Genomic DNA, 21009 nt, shown 5'->3' on the forward strand with positions numbered 1-21009 from the left:
TGCCTGCAGCGGGGAGGCCCGGGAGAGCTCGCCGCGGAGCTCTGTCTCCGGAAAGGGCCCTCGCTCGCTGCCCGACGTCTGTCGGTCCGCGGGCCGGGGGCTCCGCCGGCAGCCACGTAGCCGAGTCTGGGATCGTTTTGAAGGAGGTGTGCTTTCACCGAAGGAAAGGACAATTTACTTCTTCCACCTTATTTTTGTATATATAGCTTTTCTTTAATACCGATGCTGAGAGGTAGCTCCTCGCAAAAGAGGCAGAGTTGCCTTTTTTTATTCTAAGAAAAAAAAAAAAGGGAGGGGGGAGTGGGGGAGGGATTGCATGTTGCTTCTGCGGGTGCGTGGGACTCCCAGGCTACAGAGCTTGAATGGAGAGAGAGAGAGGATGAAATCCTCGCAGTTTGTCCCCAGTGTTCCTGGAAAGAGGGTGTGCAAAAACTCGAGGGAGTGGGCTCTAATTCCTGCGCTGCAGCGTGGGTAAGTCAGGGAAATCTAAGCACAAAGAGGAAAAAAAGGGGAAGAAAAAAAACCCCAAGAATTAAATATCCCTTTGGCCTGGAAAGGTAGTTATTCAGAACAAAGCATTTGCACAGCAGTGTTTAAGAGGACGTTTGTTTTTTGCCAGCACTGCAAATAAATCTTTGGTCAAAAGAAGCTTTCCCGTACCTCTTCCGTGTCTTGTAAATGAGACGTTCACTGAGCGGGTTTTGTTTTGTTTGAAGGGAAAGGGACGGTTGGAAAAAGCTCTGTTAGCATGCACATTTGGAAACTTAAGACAGGGAAACTTGGGATTCAGATCAAGAAAGCACAGTCCCTCTATGCAAACATTTAATTAAACTGTTTGCTAGCCAACAGCAAGTATGTGAACATTTATTTAATAGAAAAGTGTGTCAAAAGGCTTTTTCCTATTTGCATTTTTAAAAAGCCAGGAGATTTTCTGCTAGGTTGCAGGGCCTCTTTCACTATCCTCTCCTTAGCTGAGGCAGTAGCACCAGTGCTCCAGTTAACTGGCTTCTGGAAGAATAGGCAAAGCCTTATTATAATTATTTATGTGCTGCTCCCAAGCTGTGACAATTTAAATGAGAGTTTAGAGGTATTCACTGAAGTTTTAAATCTTGGAACACGGAGCAGCTTCCTTCATCACATGAGCTTGGCTCTTCCTACTTATCCTTGGAGTGACACTGGAAACAAGGGGGCATCTTCTTGATACTTGAGAGTTGATGCTGTTTAATGTAGTGCTTTTAACACTGACTATTAGAGAAGGAAAACAGCTGCACTTTGCTGAAAATCTTTCCATTTTCAGCTGAATTTCTGAATTTGCATTCTTGGCTGAGGGAGAGCTCCGATTTTGAAATCAGCAGAAGCTTTGATTGCTTAAAAAGCTCAAAGTAGGACCATACAGTTCACATTTAAGGAGTGAAGGTTGCAAACACAGTGTGCAACAAGGGAGAAGTATTGCAAACCTATGTGATATGTAGTGCCCACCTCCTTGTGGGTACTGCTCCACTCCCAGCTCCGAATACAACACTCCATGGTATACACCCTCTCTGAGCAGGATCACATCATCTCCTTTACACACAGCTAGGTCCTGCATCATGTGCTATACTGTTGGTCATTACTAGTTCACGAAATTGCTGGAAATTGGTATAGGGTGGAGTATATTACAGTAGCACTGTAGTGGACCACTGACTTTCCAGTTGGTTTTTTTGGGCACGAAAGTGTTAAGTAGTAGTGTGCACGTGCAACCCTTCTAATCTGTTTTAGAAAAAGAGTTGGTAACTATCATAGCAGTTTTGTTTCTCTTATGAGGGTGTAAAGCTAGCATGGCACTAAGTTTTGTGAAACTGAGTTAATCAAATATGCTTTACAGTTTAAAATGTGGCAATATGACCATTTGAAATTGAAGTGTAAGAAGTGCTGTTGAAATATGATGGCCTGTGTAAACTGAAATGACCAGCCATGGTCATGGATATTCAATGCACGTTATTTTCTACGTATTTTTTGGTAGAAGAGGAAAACTAGTAAACTGAACTGATCGCAGAAGACCTAGATTCATGTTCATAACATTTTATTGACTCATTTCTTGCAAATTTCATTGAGAATGTGGGGGAAAAAATACCACTGTTTCAAAACAGGACATTAAACCACCAAAAATATGTTCAAATACCACTGAGAGTCTGAGTTAAACCCACAAAAGCGAGGAAATTGAGAGTTAAGACTTAAACTTCCTTAATCCATTGGCACTGCAGTTTGGATTTTCCTGGTCAATTATGTCAATTGCCAGCCGTGGCTACACTAAAACCACTGGTACCAAAATGTTAATTCAGATCCCGCTTCCTCTCATGTTCCTTCCACCATTCCTGTGTATTGGCAGTGCCACTGTACTGCCTGTGTTGAAATATTTAGTGTCAAATGAACTATGTGAATGCGGACTTTCAGGTTTAGCACTGAATTTCTCAGCTTTTGTGTCTTTTCAGTGAATCATCAAATATAATTTTAATATTGGGTGCTATCATGATGTTAACACATCAGTTATTGTGCGTTCCCAATTGGATTTCCTTAAAAAAGCAGCATAGACAAATATGTCAGAAGGGACAGGAACACTGGACTTATGGAGTATGTTAGAAAAATGTGTTTCTCCTGATGTCTTCTCAGTGGTAAAGAGAAAATATTTTTGAAGCTCGAGGTGAAAGCAATGTTTGTCTTTTGACACCATTACAGAATGAATGGCATTTTTTCCATTATCTTTAAAGTGTGTTTTGTACACCTAGAAATGATTTTGATTTTTATAGCAGAAGAATGAAAGCGTGCTGTTCTTTTTCTTTCCTGATCTGTGTGTTGAATAAAGTTAAGGGGAGGGGGAGAAGTGTTAGAGGTGGCTAATTAGAACCAGGAAACTCAGCGCGGTAGAGTTGATTGAATTAACGTCTCTTAAAAAATAAAAAAAATAAAAATTACCACCCTGGGGAAGGCAGAGCCATACCGCAGCCCAAAAGTGTCCGGAGCCGGCCGCGTTGAGCTGGGATTGTTGAAGTCAGCAGTGGCGGAGGGGAGGGATCCGCGCCCTGGCGCCGTTGGGGTGAGGCTGTCTGGGCTCCGGCGGCGCGGGCCTGCCCCCTGCTGCCGGCGGGCGGGAATGCAGCGAGGGCCGAGGGGCGGTGGCGCTGGCTGCTTTCCAGGTGTTGGGTGCAGGCTGCGCGGGTGGTGGAGGCACCTCATGAGGCCGCTCTGAGCATCAGGATGCTTCAGTTACAAAAGTCATCACTTCTGTAACAAAGATGCTGATGCATGCTATCAGTAAGACAAGAGGGCATAGTCTTAAGCTGTACCAGGGGAGGTTTAGGTTAGATATTAGAAAGAAATTCTTTACAGAGAGGGTAATCAGGCATTGGAATGGGCTGCCCAGGGAAGTGGTGGATTCTCTGTCCCTGGAGGTTTTTAAGATGAGACTGGATGTGGCACTTAGTGCCATGATCTAGTAACCATGGCGGCAGTGGATCAAGGGTTGGACTTGATGATCTCAGAGGTCCTTTCCAACCTGGCTTATTCTATGAATGCTACATTGTTCATCTTTTGATATATTGCTATTTTGTAAAAAGGAAAATTAAGCATTTAGACTAATCTAATGGCTCGTTAATTGCGGGGAGACCTCATCCTGGTCTACAGCTTCCTCCCAAGAGGAAGGGGAGAGGTAGGCACCAAGCTCTTCTTGCCCTGACCAGTGATGGGAACTGAGGGAGTGGCATGAAACTGTGTCAAGGGAGGTTCGAGTTGGATATCAGGAAAAGATTCTTAACCCAGAGGGTGGTTGGGCTCCCCAGGGAAGTGGTCACAGCACCAAGCCTGCCAGAGTTCAAGAAGCATTCAGACAATGCTCTCATGCACAAGGTGTGATTCTTGGCGCTGTGGTGTATGGGGCCAGGAGCTGGACTTGATGATCCTTGTTGGTCTCTTCCAGCTCAGGATATCCTATGATTCATCTGCTCTTGCAGATGCAATTGGCAGTTGATTAACATTGTTTCTTCTGCATTTGTTCTTTTTGAAGGAAATTCCAGTGATTCAGAAGAAGACCAGAGTACCAGCAGCACAGAAAATCAGGGCGTTCCAAACTCTCACAGGGTGCCAGATTCCAAATTGCATCCACCACACATCAAAATAGATATCATCAGGAAAGTGCAAGCCAAAGATACTCAGCGTTATAAAGTGGAATATGATTCACAGAGTACAGATACACTGAATTTGTCTTCTGAATCCAAACAAGAGACTGAGTATGTAAGTATTTTTTGTATTTGATGGTTGGGTCCCATGAGCAAAGGTACACCAGCTTACCAATGCTGCTGGTGTCTGTAAAAATGTGAAATAAGTCTGTCAGGGGCAAGATGCCTTTGTCAGCAAGTGGTCTTCTAGCTGTATCTGCATATTAGCTTCTGATACTGGTCTGTTTGACTTTGGAAGCTTACTTGAAAATAATAATTTAAAAAAAGCTGTTGATCTTTTTGTAGTCCCAATTCAGGACCAAATCTGAATGCATGTGATTTGCAGTCAGTGTGTTTGAGCAGTAAGAGCAGCAATTTAAAGCGTGTGTTTAGAGCCTGTGAGATCGGTACAGAAGGAAAACGTGAAAGCAACAAAGAAGGTCTTTACTAAGCAAAAAACTCCATTTTGATCTCCAGTAGAACTGTGGAGTCTGTATGCTTTCAGACACTCACATAAAAGGCACTTTATATGAGCAAACTATTAATATTACCACTTGAAAGTATAAATGACATTACTTCACTAATTAAAAACTGCACCAAATGAGTCTTTGTGTCAATACAGCAACTTAAACATTTTTAAACCATGCAAAGAAATTTCTTTGGGTTTCCACTGAGGGAGTGGGCTTGTGGACCAAGTCAGTAATATGCCCAGACAGAATGTAGCTAAGCACAGAGTTTGTGGGCTGTGATTCTTGAGTCCCACTGCTTAGACTGACTGCCTTCTTGGCCTCTGGCAAAATGTGAACTCCTCTGCTCTTGGTTTTCTGACTGCTAAGTGGGGCTCATAACGCTTTACTCCCTACCCCAAAGGGCTGCAGTGAGAAATAATTAGTTGGTGTTTGAGACATGCTCTTAAAAGTGCTTCTGGAAGCTCTTTTTGGCTCATTGTCCAAGAGCTAATCCTCAATACATTGTTGTCAGCCTTTTGGAGATAAAGAAAGTAAGGAAAAATGACATACTTATCTAATGAGACTGTGTGCAACTGGTCCTTTGCATTTCTGCAGCCATTTGGTTCAGTTGAAGTTGGGAATCATTGTCCAAAGTTGAGGAATTTTATATATACATAATACCAAACTACTTGTTTTCAGTTCAGTCTATTTCATTTAAGCTTTCAAATCCAGCAGAATCACAAAAATCAAATGTCATTAGGGAAGGCCTACCCAGTAGTATATTTCCAGTGACCTACTTTCTTCTTTTCCCACTTGGTGCAAGGCCAACTTTTCCAAATTTAAGTTATATGTTACTGATTGACATACTGGTTAAGCCTTCCCATGGATATATGTGACTGTGATTTCAACTGGAAATGCCAGTAGGTGCCTCAGCATAGCATAGGGCTTTCAATGTTTAGAAATCGCTTTATCTTGAATAGAGCAGAGAGTCAGATTTTTTTCTGTGAATGGTCTGCCTTTTGACACATCCAGCCATCCCTTTGTTTTAGTGGATTTGCTTGAGTTTGTGCTTTGTGCCCTTTAAAGATTTATTAACTCTTATCTGAAAGATAGAATTTGGGAATTAAGTTTCATCTGTGTTTTCTCAAATATGCTTGTTAACAGGGTCCATGTCGTAGAGAAATGGAAGACACTTTAAACCACCTAAAGATCCTGAATGTCTTGAGTCCAAGGGGCTTTCATATTCCAAATTGTGACAAGAAGGGGTTCTACAAGAAAAAGCAAGTAAGTACAGAGTTCTGATTATTTCAATGAATGCATTTCACCTTTTCTACATCTTTGTCGGAAGATCTTACCATCAAGGTGCATTATATATCATTTTATAAAGGAACTAGTTCATTTCCAGTTTTAGGACCTGACTCGATAGCGCTGTACCTTGTCAAGTGGGGATAGTATTTTTATTTTCTGTTGGTCATGACAACAGGTTCATTTGAGAAACTTTGTACCTAATCACACATGGGTTGACTGGTGTCCTAGATACTAATGGCCTTTGGTTTAAAAAAAGCAGTGCCTCTGCAATAACCCACAGAGCTAATGTTGCAGTCACCATATGACTGCAATAGATCAATGCTTTGAATTGTAAATAGCTGCTTGAGAGTTCCTAGAAGAACTACACTGGATCATATTACAAAAAGCAACTTGAGAAGGGTATATATCTGTCCTTTATGTGCTACACAGATCGCTTCCAAAATCCAAGTCATGTTATCGTGAAAGTGATACTTCTAGTAGTTACTCTGCAGCAAGGATGGCTTCTCAGCCCTTTTCTCGTTCTGGGGTTGTGACCTTTCTTGTGAAATGCAGACTGAAACTGTGGGTATTTATGCTTCAGTTGTGTCAGATTGAGCTACAACAGCATTCTCCATTCAGTGCTGTCCTTGAAGCTCATTCAGGAACTTGGGAAAGTGCATATTGCATCTAATTCCAGTGTTTAGTTAGTGGCCTACCTCCAAATATGTTTCTTGGTATAATTCCAAAATTTCCTGAATTCAAAGGTTTCTTTTAAGACTTTTCTCAAGGACAAGTTTTGTTTGTGGACAATCTTGTCTCTCCCATTTGGGTTTACACAAGTCAGCCTCTCTATCTCTGGTAACCAAAGGAGGGGTTGACTCTCTGTTGCTAGCTAATGCAGTTCATTGGTTGGAAATGAGAGGCCAACCTCCAACCAGGCAACCTTATTTTAGGAATGGTATCTCTCCATTTTTTGGCTTCCAGCTTTCTTAGAAACAGTCTTTCCCTTTCTGGTATTCCCTGGAGCTCTGCATTAAGCTGGCAGTGTCAGGTGGAGCATTTGCAACAGGGGTGAGATTTCCAGCCTTCCTTTCTGCCATCAGTCCAACACTGACAGCACTGTTTGACCTTTGGTGCATGCTGCTGAGCTTTCTATGCTTCCCAGCTTTTCCCAAGCAGGTGATGGCAACTCCCAAGCAGGGAAAGTTTCTTCTTGTTGCCTGGAGCTTTGAGAAGCCTGTGTCAATCTTGTCATGCTGCATGTAAACTAGCAGAGAGCAAAACTCAACATCTTGATCAGAGTTTTTTCAGAAAATGCTTTAAAGTGCTATGCAGAGCCATAAAAGCATTTCCTTAGCTGCTCTAGAGCAGCTAAGAATCAGTTAATTGCATTCAAGGCATACAAGTGTGCTGTAGCCCTTTTCCTTCTCCAGGTATTACAGAAGACCACAGATTGTTTACTTTTTTTCGGTAGATCTTCCTTTCATCTCTCTTCAGACTCTGAGGTTTTTGGTTTGTTAGCAAAAGTGTAGTGATTTGCAGGCAGTCTCTGGCATGTGTATGTAGTAAATCAGATCCACAGTAAGCACATATTAAAGTGACTTACTTTAGAGGATGACTGTACTTTGAAGTGCAGTCATAGTTCTTCCACCAAGGCAGAAAAAAAGGAAATATGAAGTTAAAAAATAGGAAAGTCAGATAATAATTTTACCTAGCCTTTGTTCCTGGAAGCTGAGAATAAGGTAGTGGTACAGAGAAAATACATACTTCTGCCCTCTGTGTAGTGTCTGTCCTGCCTAGAGACTTTCAAAACTGCTTTAGGAAAGGTTCCTCCACTCTGTGCAACAGCCTGTCTGGTCAGCAAACACAGATGATGAAGGGACACTTTCATACTTGGCCAACCTTGTCAAGCACTGTGCCAATTTACCCAGGTCCAGTAGTTTCAATGGTAGTTTGAGATGACTTGGGATCCAGTAGGACATGCCCACAAACAGAGTCCATGTGAGTAAATATTCTACATGAAATTCGGTTGGTGTGTTGATCCCATAAATGAATCTCGATCAGTGCTGGGAACAGGCCTTCACAGATAAGGCTTACAGAGGTAGCCTGCTTCTCTCACCAACAAAATACAAACCACAAACAGTAGTTACCCTCAAAGCATTAACTCCTAGAAAAAATCATCAATTTGAAAAGTGAGTCCTGTCCAGACCTAATTAACTGCCTGCAAGGAGTTGTGGCAATTGTGTTTGTTTGGTTTCCTTTTGAAACATCATGTAGGTCTGATATTTTGAACACTGTGAGCAGGTGTCTAATCTCATTAACAGAATGCTAGGTTATTTTATTAATTCACTTCATTGCCATTATTAGCAGCATTCAATCTGTAGTTGAATTACATTATATTGTCACAAGAAAATGCAGAATAATAGGTTAGGAAATAGATGGTAAATCCAATGAAAAATGAGTGCAAGGTAGGCATTTTGAATTCTGGAAACAACTGTCAACACTGCTGTCTAGGATGAGAATGTGGTAGATGTGGGATGGTAGGAACCTGCTAAATTATGATTGTACTGGACACTATTAAACTCATTCAGGATGCACTTCACATATTCTGCCTTCCTGGTCACCTGCTCTTTCCAGTCAAGTTGAAAGCAGTTATTTTTCATTACATTTGTGGATATCTAGAAATTAACTTTTCAAGAACAACACATTTGCATGTGTGAAACAATTTTAGGAACATAAATTTATCTGTCAGGGTATAACATGAAAAATATTTCACACCTTGTGTTTATATATAAACTTCCTTAAGATCAGACCTATTAAAATTTAGAATTCTTCATCTTATTAAATCATGCATGTAAGGTTGTACTATTCAACTGTGGTATATAGGTATATTTATGTGGAATAGGTTGATACAGGCATGTTCCTGCCTCAAGCATGGCAAAAAAGGATTTGATGAAATTAGAACTATTATATGGGGCAATTACTAGAATTGCCCCATGTTTGTGTACTGCAGCCAGATACTCACCTAAATGTGAGCTGGCAGTGTCCCACTGAAAACAGAGCTGGGCTTGGCAGGAGCCAAAATGGCCTGAGGTATATGTCAATACTGTCTGCAGTCTGTTCCTGAAGACCACAGTTGCAGCTTCATGGAGACCACTGGGTTGACCAGGAATTTAATGGGATACCATATGCTTTGCTGTGCCCTGCAAATGCCTCTGCGGCACTTCTTTATGGAAAGGAGAGGGGCAGGTGGCATGGAAGCTGGCAGCTGGTGTTTCTATCAGAAGTAATTAGTCTCCACCACTTGGGTAGTTTTCCAGGTTTTTGAAGTTATGAAGTCATACAGAAGAGCTGGGCAGAGCCTTGAAATGTATGTGGAGTACAAAATTCACAAGAGCAGATATACTTTTTTTTCCAGGTGATCTGTCTATGTATTCTGTGGGGAATACATGCTAGCTGTTTTAGGATAAAAGCATCACTTTTGAATTAGAAGTGCTTTACTATTGACAGCATGATGGAGTGGGTAGTGCAAAATCACAGATTGGAAAAGATAAATTGGTTCTTCATAGAGTGTTATTTCAGCTGTAAAATGATCCAAGGGGTTTGCTTTTCAAATGGGTTGTCTAGAAGAAGTAAAAAAAAAACCAAACTAGAAGTAGGGAAGGTGTTTCTGCAGACTAACTTCATCTTGCAGTTAATTCTGAAAATTGATTGTGCAACTATAAAAAACAATCAACGCCTCCAACAACATGAGTTAACTTTAATTGATCATTTGTTTTGAGAGTGATGCAAGCCTATGAATCAGCAAGAGTTGTGTAACATACTTCATATAGTAATTCTAAAAGGGGAGACTATGTTACTATTATTAGCAGAAGTGTATCAGTATTAGCAGAAGTGCCGGAGCACCAGGCTGGCAACCAGAAGCCTATGCTCTTTGGGCTCCATCTGTGCCTGCTTTGTTGGGAAAAACAACTCAAGTAGTGCTGCCTCAGTTTCCTTTTCTGTAAAATTTAAATTGTACAAAGACTGTTTTTTATTAATTCCTTTGTTTTGAGCATGAAGAATTTAAGTTGTTAAATGTTAATACTGCTTAAACCAGAGTCCAGTCCACTTGCCATCAAAATAGAAAGAAAATTTCTCTTGACATCAGTGGACTTGGAGCAGCCATTCATAGAAATCCTGGAGAGTATGTGTAAGCTCTAGTCAGGCTTTTGAGACAGTAAACATAAGTAGTAAGACTTATGTTTAAAGACTTAAAGATAACTAGAACTGAAATGCAGGTAACAATTTAGTTTAGCAAATTATTAATGTAGCTGTTCTTTCAGTAGGTTTGAACCTCTTCACCCTCTCCTAAAACTAAACTAACATATACTTTAAGCTGGATCTTGTTATCCTGCTCCTGTCCATTTTCACAGGGCTAATGTAGAAGGACTGCAAATTCACAGAAGGGAGGGCATCATATTATTTCTGCATTGGGCTTGTTACTCAATAATATATCATAAGGGTGTATTAATTTGCAGTTATGGTGATTAACATTACTTCATTTACTCTAAAATAAACAACTTGCTGAAAAAATTGTATCTAATGTGTGACCTGCTTCTTTTACAAGTTCCTAGTGAAGACTGCCTGCACTACTCCATGCTCACGGGCCAGTGTGTTGGTGCATGCTGTCCCTGGAGTGATCTATATTCACAGTTCTGTCCAAAATAGCACCCTGTCATCTGAGATACTAAACTAGACATGGAAAGGATCAGGCACTTTGAGCAGCATATGAAGCCCAACTCTTGCTCGATGTGTTCTTGTGTACCTGAACGTGGAAAAGGCACTTAGAGTTGTGAACCACTGCCATACCCTCCTGGAGACCCTGGAGAACAAGCAGTTGGGTGGTAGTGACCAAGTTTATCTGACTTTTACCAGCCTGAACCTCTAAAAACCTGAATTGCTATGAATGTGATCTTAGAGGCAACACTTGCTCTGCTTGTCCGATAGACTTGACAGTGTTGAGGGATGTAAGTAGCTTCAGTCTAGCCAATCTTCCTTCATATTGGCAATGCAACAGACAAAACCTCAGGAAACTAGGTATGCTTGTGTCACTGCGTCCTTTGTCAGTATGTCCTGAGTAAAGAGCCCCTTTTGTTTGCATTTGAAGCAAATCCTGTACCACCAAATCTCAAAACGTGAGCTGACATGGGGGCTGTGTCTTGACAGTGAGGCTGATCATTGCAAACCTAGTGAGATTCTAGAGACATATCTTATAAGCGGGTAAAAGCCCTATGAGGTCCTAGAGGTTCGCAGTATGTAACTATATCCAGAGTTGCATACTGAATGCAACCTGTAGCATGTTATCTCCTTTAGTCTAGTTTTTACCATTCTTAGTTTCTTGGAGGGACATTACTTACTGAGTACGTAGTACACTTTATAATGCGTTTCTACTGCTTCTAAAGAGGTTCAGTGTCATTGCCTGTGGTAGTTTCAGGTTAGTCAACATTGTTGTAATGCCGCCAGTTAACTTAAAGCTGTCATGGATTATACACTAGTAGATATGCAACCTTATTTATAGGAAAATATACATGTAAAGTTCTAGTACACCTAGCAGTTGTTGGAGTGATAATTCCATTACAGAAGGATTGTATATCTGTTAATAAACATCAGCTACAGTTTTGAATTTCCTCAAGCAAACAGATGCAAGCCAGGAGTGTTTATTGCTGCAATGGTTGTCTTTTCCAGACCTGTGCTTTAGTGTAGAACATATCTGTTAACTTTCTTTTCCAAAGATGGGTCCCAGTCATTAGCCTGTACTGTAGTAAGTAGTCCTGGTATTCAAAGGGGGCAACTGTGCTGCCAAATATAACAGGGATTACTTCATAAGGCTTTTTTTTTGTAGTCCTCAGTGCAGTTTTATTATGGAGCAGTTAGACCCAGAGGTATTGATTTTATTCAAATACTTTGTAGTGGTAACAAATACTCTGATTCTGTCAGATATGGTCAGGATATGGTAGTGCATCTATCAAATGAGCAGGAATCCCTGTTGTATAACACTAAGAGCAGAGAAAACCTAAATCATGCAAACCAAGTCTTTTATTCTGTTTCAGTGCCGCCCGTCCAAAGGCCGAAAAAGAGGTTATTGCTGGTGCGTGGATAAATACGGACAGCCACTTCCCGGGTATGATGGGAAGGGAAAAGGAGATGTCCACTGCTATAACTTGGAAAGCAAATGAGGACTGGGTGCCAGCTCTTTTGGCATCTGGGCGTGGCCGCTGGACCTCACAGAGGCCTTGGGGGGGCTGGGCAAACACTGTGGACTGCATTGCATGTGGAGTACCAAGCTCTGCTTCTGCAGCAGATGGAGAGTTGCAGCCTCCGCAGATGCTGCTGCAGCTGCACCCTGCCACCAACATGTGTTGAGCTTCCTATAGGACATGTAGGAGCTCTGAAATCTCATGTAAACGTGCACTATTGATACCCAGAGAGAGAAAAACAAAAGGCACTTCAGAATGGATTCAGGGAGTCTCCACTTACTTTTTTAAGAAGGGCCTGTGACCAATTTGATCCTAAAAGATACTGTTGGTTTTTTTACTTTATTTTAAAGAATTTATAGATTTTAAGCTTGTAGAAGTATTAAAGAAAAAAGATCCACAAAACAAACAAACAAACAAAAACTTACAAGGATTTAAAGGTAAGGCGTTTTTTACAGGTCTGATGGGAAACTTGTCTTCACGGGTAAAAAGTTTTATAAAAATCTCAAAGAACTTTTTAAAGAAATGTATTTCTAGAATAAAGACATGGCTATTTTTTCTGTAAAATATATTATGAATATTCTGTTAGTCTGTATTTAATATAATTGTTTTTTAATAAACTTTATTTAAATGTAACATGTGAATACCAAATATTACATGGTAATTCTAGTGTATACTTCTGTATGCAAAGAGAAAGCAAGGGTATGGAATGACTTACAAATATGTTTTAATCCATATACATACAACTGACCTGTTCTAGATAATAGAAATTAATTTGTGGAGCAAAGGAAGTGTTTCCAGAAGAGTTTGAGATTTTGTGTATTTGATATAACTACAAATACTAAAATAACTTTTAAAAATTATTTTATTGTTATTTCTAATTGTTATTTTCTAATGTGACCATCACTGAATTATGCCACTGGAAAAGGATAACTGTTGCACTGAAGCTCTTGGTAAAGCTTTCTTCTGTTCTTTGCTTCAGTTTGTGCAACAGGGCTTACATTTCCTTCATTTCCTGCTCACACTAATACAGAATATTCATGGACAAAAAAATTGCCATCACAGTACCAGCCTTTTTATTTGCTTATTTATTTTGAAAAGGTGTTGTCTTGGTACATTCTACCAAAGCACATACTCTGTACGAGGAACTCCTGTTTCAAAACAATGCTGACAAAACGGGGGGATTGTGGGCCCTGGGTGTTGAGACACTTCGTTTATGCTACACACAATTGTTGCTTGATTTGACTATGGCAGAAATCATTTGCCTGCATCTAAGCACCATTGAGTTTAAATATTTAAACTAGCTGTTTTCCATGGTGTTATGTGTCTTTTTAATTGGAAGAGAAATTATTTGGTTTTGTTGTGGTATGTGATGCTTTCACATAAGGAAGGCTTTGGCAACATTATTTTTTTGAGGCTGATTGTTTACTGAACTTTGTGGAAAATTCTGTATGACAATGAAATCTGGATAATGAAAGGTAGACTGTGAAATGTAACATCTCTGGAAAGTAATGCCATATTTTGTATATGTATTTATTTATATATTTTATATAAATGATTTAATACTTTTACAAATTATATAAATATATATTCTTATATGTGTCACTATAAATGTTTGATGTCACTGTAGAAAAAAGAAGCCATCAACTCTGTAATTTCTTGTTGAGTTGGGAACTCTATGAAGACTGAGGACAGTGGGTTTCACGCTGATGGGTCAGGGGTTGTGTGACGGAAGAGAGACCATGGGGCCAAGGAGCTCATTCCTTACCCACTGCATGAATTACAACCATCCTTTTTCCTGCCAGCAGTGGCAAATGTCTTGAAGCTCTGACAGGGAAAGATTTGGTTTTGCAGTTCACCAGGACTGAGGCAGCCAAGCACTATAAGTCAGATGTTTAAAGCCTTACTATTAATGTATTAGCTGAACAACCCTATGTGCATTCTGCACATCTTTCCAATTTCTGTCTAATTAAATGAGTTCACATCATGATAAAACTGAAATTTTATAACCTCAGAGTAAGAAAAAAATATACATGAAGTGATGCTTACTGCAGGCTAATACAGATTTCCCGACAGATGATTACATAAAGTGTTGTAAGGTGAAGATTTGTTGCAATATTTTTGTTGCTGAAGCAAGTGTAATACCTGCAGAGATTTGTTGGCAAAATAATAAGTGCTGGGCCTTTTTTTTTTTTTTTTTTAAATTTGTAAACCAATTCCTTTCAAGTAATTTCACAGAGAGAAGAAAGTTATATTTACACCAATATTTGAGCATAATCATAGATAGAAAAATAAGAATTGAGTTAATCAAAGTGAATATTTTGCCTGTTTTTTTTAATTGCTATCTGGTGAGCCTTCTGAAAACAGAAGTCAGTTTCTTATCAAAAGTGGCCATTGCAAGCCACATTTTGCAAGTATGCAAGAATGTTTTAGCAACCTGTGAACAAGATTTCTGATTTGGGTATTTTGTCAAGTATTTAAGCTTTTTATGTTTTTCCCTGCCATTTAAAACAAATGGTTCAAGACAAGAGGGCATGGTCTCAAGTTGTGCCAGGGGAGGTTTAGGTTAGATATTAGAAAGAATTTCTTTATGGAGAGGGTGGTCAGACATTGGAATGGGCTGGCCAGGGAAGTGGTGGATTCTCCATCCCTGGAGATTTTTAAAAAGCGACTGAATGTGGCACTTAGTGCCATGGTCTAGTAACCATGGCGGTAGTGGGTCAAGGGTTGGACCTGATGATCTTGGAGGTCCCTTCCAACCCACCTGATTCTATGATTCCATGAAATACAGAAGAAGCTGACTAGTAAAGGTCCTTAAGTGATATTTTTTTATAAAAGACCCAAGGAAACCATCTCAAGGAACTCAAACTGATTCAAGCAAGCAATCTGTCGCATGAATTATTTAAGAAATGGCATTCAGCTGATTTAGGTCAGCGCCTTCTAATGGTCTTTAGTATGTAACAGAGGAAACATACAGCCACAAGGGGGGAAAAAATTAAAGAATTGCATGGTTGTGCGAGTCAGTTTTATTTTGCTTCCAACAGATGTCTTTAAAATAAAAATTGTGTGTAAAAATAGCCCCCCCCCCAAAAATTTCTCACCTTTAATTTAAAGCTTCCTTCTTTTCAGAAGTTGCCTTTTAAATATATTTTACAAACACAGTTGCTTGCACTAGTATTGGATACTTGCCATTGCCAATCTGATGTTCCTATCAGTTAACATTGGTATGAAATGGTATGAAATTGGTATTCAATGCAAAATGACATTATTATCCCCCCCAAAAATTTAACTTTTTAAGATTAAGAGAATCAGTGGTGACTTTTTCCTTTTTTATTTTTTTTTAACATTCCTAGTTCTATGAAGACAAGCATTCAATTCAATAGACAAGAGTACTTGTCATTTGAAGATTTTTCTTATGGCTAAGGGAGCCAGGCTGCAATTCAAACAAATATATTTGTGATCTACATCCAAACAGCAGAATGTAGGCAGCCTGAAGCAAATACATGGGTCAGTATCAGTTCAGAGGAAGATGAGTTCCCTCCATGCACAGGTTAGAAATGATTCCTGCTAAGAGCTACAGTGAGGGGAGAACTTTGGGTTTCATGACAGAAATGGAACCAATGCATTAGAAAAATACCTCTTATCTTGGTGCCTTCACTGCCTTCAGTTCAGGTGGTATATTTTATTATTGAACAGCTTTTTTCTAGTTTTTAGTAAGCTCTTTCAAGAATCTCACGTGATCTGGGTTAATATTAAGAAGTCTCAGAAAAATCCTTTTAACTGCAAACATTATTTACACCTCAAATATTTGCCTGGCAGGGCACTACAAAAGCTCCAAGTATGTACTGCAAAACTTGCTGATTTCTTTTTGAGCATATTTGGTATGTTGCATGGGTACCATATGTAGCCCAGATTGATGTGGTAAGTATTTATTTTAACAAGTGTAATAAATAGCTGCATAAATCCCTGTAATTGACCATTGACTGTAATGCAAGTTAAAGCTGGCTGCAGGCAGCACTATTATCTTAAAAATTATTTGAAGAAGTTCTCTTTTTTTTAATAGATGTTCTATGCTATAGTTTTTGGAGCCCAGAATATTCTTTTCCACCTTTTTGACATACACACCCTTTAGGTCATAGTGTTAGCTATTTGTGTACTAGGGAAGGAGGCTTCAATGAATACCAAAACCACATAATTAATTCATTTTTAGTACAGTCTGAACTTTTTATTACTAAATTCAATAGAAAACTTAACACAGCATAATTCCTTGTTGAACTGAGCCCTAAATTTAAGCAATGGTTTTTGAAACCTTTTGGGAAATCATTTTTGTGTATCTAGTTACTGTAAGCAAGGATGGCTCCACAGAGATTTCACATCCTAGCAATAGGAATTATATTTAAAGTTTGGAAGGTACTGAGCAATTTTTGTGTATGCCAAAGCATATTAGTATTCCAAATGAAATGTTTATATAGGTAGCTGTTTTCTGCATGGTCCTGCTGTGCCTTTAGAAACCCTTCACTTCTATTAATTTTGATCAGAATAATATGCTTGCTTCCTATATTAGAAAAGACTGACTCCTGTTTCTTCCCAAACTGTGACTTTTTTTTTTCTGAGATATCCAAAAATAAGATCCAAAAAGATATCACAGTATTCCAAGGGCAAGTTTTTTTGTGGTTAGTATCAGTAATGGCTTCATCTGCAAGCATGGAACATTGGTTTTGTTTAAGGCCATTAGAAGAGAAGTCTTTTGATATATCCCATGGATCTGGGTATCTTCTTATAACTGGAATGTATTTAACCATTTGATTTTGGAGTCTCCATCCCTGGAGGTACTCAAAAGCCATCTGGACATAGTCCTAGGCAACTGTTCCCTGGTTGAGCAGGGTGGGATGGACCAGGTCCCCTCCAGAGATCCCTTCCAACCTCAACCATCCTTTGATCCTATGAACCAGTCAGGATGTACCAGCTTGGTGTCCCGAGTTTGTCCCAGTACATGAGATTGTCTACATTATACAATGCATTGATTGAGAAAATGTTACCCCTTTTTCTGCCAGAAAGGAAATTTCCTGGTAAAATGGCAAAGTAGTGCAAATTTTTTTTCACTAGAAGACCATTTAGTTTTAAAACTCCTCATTTTAGGTATTACTGCTTCCAGTTCAGATTTTGCAGATGTAGAAGCTGGTGTATACCAGCCTTAGAGAAAATCCCATTGAAAAAGCTTTGCTTCTGCTTTTATCCTGTACATATATTAAAAAATGCAAATGACTTCAGGGCAGAAAGTTGCAGCTGAAAAAAAATAGAGACCAAGTATTAGCAGGAGCAGAGGATAATACTGCAAATCTCAGTTTATCCTTGCAGAATGCATGTCCTGCTGCTCTGTGTATCCTGACTCTCCACTTCTGCTGACCTATCTAAATTCCTTAAGAGCCTTTCTCTGTCATGGCTAATTTCACCCCACTGCTCTCTCCATTAGTGGGTATGGAAAGAAAAGCAGCAAAATTATTGCTGCAGAGAGAAGCTGAGATTTCCTCCAGAAAAATCTGTTATCCTGGAAAAAAAATCTAAAGAAAATGTCATTGAGAAGGACTGCTTCCCACAGCCATGTGTGGTAAGACCTTTCAAAAGTGAGGTAGTGGAGTGACTTGCTTATGAGAGCCAAGCTGAGAGTGCATTTCCCTCATTTCTTGCAACTGGAGGGAAGAGGTTATTTTTACCTGCTTATGTCATACAGAGACTATTCAAGGTAAAGACTTGTTTCCTTTGTCTGCTAGCTATCGTGTAACTTGCACCCAGTAAAAAAGACCTAACTGACTGAGCTTGGAAAGCTGATTACTGTTTTATTACGTGGGTGCTGAAAGCAGTCTTCAACCCTCAGATCCTGCCATAGAGTTGCTATGTTACCCCTACGTGTTGCTGATCTTTTTTTCTATTCCCTTGCTGAAGCTAAATGGTGAGGGCTCAGTTGCCAAAGCAGCAATAAACAGAAGCTGCAGGTAAAACGCAGATATGAAAATATGAAAGAAGATGATGACACAGCCAGCATTTTCTCTATGCATCCAGAGACATCCCACACTAAGCATCTACGCATCAACCTGGTGAACTACAAAGCACCATCAGTGAGAGAGAAAAAAAATCATGTCACCCTTGGCATAATTGCAGAATTAGAAACCTCAGTGTAGGCACAAATAGGCTGCTCTTTGTTAGCTTAAGAGCAGTTGAAGGAGACTGAGAGCAGAAGGACGACTGCCCATGCTGTGTTCTGCATGGCAAAACAACAGGAGGGAGGCTCTGCTGGAAAAGGGAAGTCTGTTGGTCAGGCACTGTCCCTGATGGGAAATGTGGTTGGTAAGGAAGTGGCAAGGAGCCAAGCATGTGCACAGCCCTGCCTTCCCCTGTGTGCCTTGTCTTGGCTGTGCTGCCCATGCTACCACTCATACGTGATAATCCAAGAGGGAGTATGAAAAGATGAGCAGAAACTTTTCAAAATTAAACAGCCAAGATGCGGAACTGACTAAATTTACATTCGTTTGTTTGAACTTACTTCAATATCCATGACAAGCACCCTTACTCCCACACCTCTTCTGCAGGAGGCTGCCCCTCTCCCTGAACCTTCACAGTAGCTTACTTGCAGATGAACCCTGAGGGAGGAGATGGGTCAAGAGAGGAGGAAAGGAGGGAAAATAAAATAAAGCCATAGTTTGTTGAGAGAGCTATTGTCAGAGATGTTTTCATTACTCAGAGTACAAGTGCTGGTGTGTCTGGGCTCCTGCTCCACTGCTGTTGTTTTTGGTACTTTTCGGTAATACAGAATGAACTGGCTGTACTCCTAGCAGATCCTCTCCTCCCCTCCCACCTTTACCTTAGTGTGACTAGATAATACAGGGTGGCATTTCAGTAAGAGAAGCCTTCCACTTGCACCAACTCTGGTACTGTTACTCAATATATACTGTCTACCCAATTGTTAGAATGTCAAATGTGCTAAACACAATTAGGTGTTTATTAAGTTGCTCATACCCTACTTTCCTGTGCAGTCTAAATACCTACCCAATTCTTGATGCAATGTACAACAACCCTAAATGCAAAATGTGTCAATAGACACATGCATCTGTTGTCAGTGCAGCCTGGGAGACTGTTTAGGCTAGTGTTTTATCAGTGGAGTGATAGCTGAGGAAAAGTAGACCAACCTAAAAAGTGGTGTGTAAAAACAGGCATAGGACTTGACTGCTCAATATGCAGCATGGGCTAAAAGTCTCGCTTGAAATGAGTCACTTGGTTCTTTTTTTTTAAACAGAGATTTTTTACTATTATTATTATGGGTTGGGCAGGGATTAGACATCAGCGTTATTTTGCGATAGCAAAGCAATGACATGGGTATAAAAAATAGCATTTATAAATCTAAAAAGTTGATGCTGCTAGACTGCTAGTAAAGCACAAACATCTTTTGTTCTGACTTTGCAGAAGAAAACTGCTCTGTTTTAGCATTTTGTTTGGGATCCAATGTAATATCTAGTTCTCTGGGAGCTGAGTGCTTTCCAGGAATGCACTAAATCCTGTGACAAGCCTCTGGCGTGTACCATTCTTTATCATCCTGCTTTTCTTCTCTGAGGAAAGCAAGCTATATGTAATGCATTTTTTCTATTTGCATTTTTATTTTGGTCTGTGTTTAAGACTCATTAGCAAGTGCAAGATTGAAGGAATATGTTTGTTTTGTAAAGGAAAAGGCTAAATCTTCATGTGCTCAATATCTAATTGCACTTTGGACTGGGTCGGTAGAAAGTGTTCCCTGACTAAGTTTTGTCTTTTCAAAGTATGTATTCTTATGGTAGAGAAGTGACAGGGATGGTGACGAGCCTTCAGTGTTAGAGCCTTCACCACCATTTTCTTTCTCTCCTCCTTTCTCTTCCCTCACCTTCTACCAGCTCTAGCTGACACAAATGTGTCTCTGCTGTACACCAAAGTGATAAGCAGAATTGACTCAGTATGAGCAGGGCCCACTATCAGGTGATTTTAGGTTGTCTTGGACAGCGTCAGGGGGAAATGGAGAGTAGAAAATGTAGTGCAGAGGGCAGTGACCTCACTTCTGTGCTATGAGCGTTTTGCAGCTGGCAGTAAGCCATGGGCAGGAGGAGGCATGGCTGGAACAAACCCTGCTGCAGCTAACCTGGCAGGGCTTTGGCAGGAAGAAGCACAAACTGGGTGGGTAGGGTTCTCAGATAACATGAACCAAACATTACAGATATTCACTGAAGACCTTCCCACCAACTATTTTTTTTTTTAGGTAGAGTAGAAGTGCAAGCAGATATGAAGGGAGGAGCTAAATTAATGAGGAACAGTACATCCCCTTTATACATCCAGCTGCATGCCAGGTGACCTGAGCTGCTAAGAGAGTCCTGTAGCACCTTTCTTGCCTTTCTTGTTTGCCCGCTCATTCCCCTCAGGCTTATCTTGCCAGTGCAGGAGGGACACCTTTGCAACAGCCACACATTGAAGCCAGGACTGCTGGCTGACACATGCCAAAAAAAAAAAAGGAAAACCAAACTGCCCTATGAACAGTAAACCAGGAAAACTGCAGACCTTCGATTTTTCACCCTGATCATTGAGGTTGATCATAAAAATTAGGACAAATCATGACATCATCTATGGTCCAAGCTCCTGGCAGCACTGTGATAGAGGATATAAAATTTGCCTGCTTTGCCTCCTTGCATTAGTCCTAATCCCAGTATATGGAAGAGTCTGGCCCAAGTCAGACAGCCCGCTCCAGAAAAGCTCAGCAGACGTCTGTCCTGGTGAGTCCTGGCAAGATGTCACATGAGGCCAGACTGTAGATAAGGAAGCACCCCTTCCCTG

The 21009-nt window shown here is 40.2% G+C and overlaps 1 protein-coding gene across 1 annotated transcript in view; it reads left to right on the forward strand.

The window, feature by feature from the left end:
• IGFBP3 (insulin like growth factor binding protein 3) overlaps window positions 1-13674 on the forward strand; it is a 20078-nt gene extending 6404 nt beyond the window's left edge. Inside the window, exons 2-5 of the mRNA XM_029963200.1 lie at window positions 10-146; window positions 4040-4266; window positions 5804-5923; window positions 12019-13674. Of these exons, the coding sequence (XP_029819060.1) occupies window positions 10-146; window positions 4040-4266; window positions 5804-5923; window positions 12019-12144 (610 nt within the window). The 3' untranslated portion in view covers window positions 12145-13674. The remainder of the gene's footprint in view (window positions 1-9; window positions 147-4039; window positions 4267-5803; window positions 5924-12018) is intronic.
• Window positions 13675-21009: the final 7335 nt, after the last annotated feature.

This window comes from Manacus vitellinus, unplaced genomic scaffold, assembly GCF_001715985.3.
Source record: "Manacus vitellinus isolate BGI_N305 unplaced genomic scaffold, ASM171598v3 scaffold_55_pilon, whole genome shotgun sequence".
Lineage (NCBI taxonomy): Eukaryota > Metazoa > Chordata > Aves > Passeriformes > Pipridae > Manacus > Manacus vitellinus.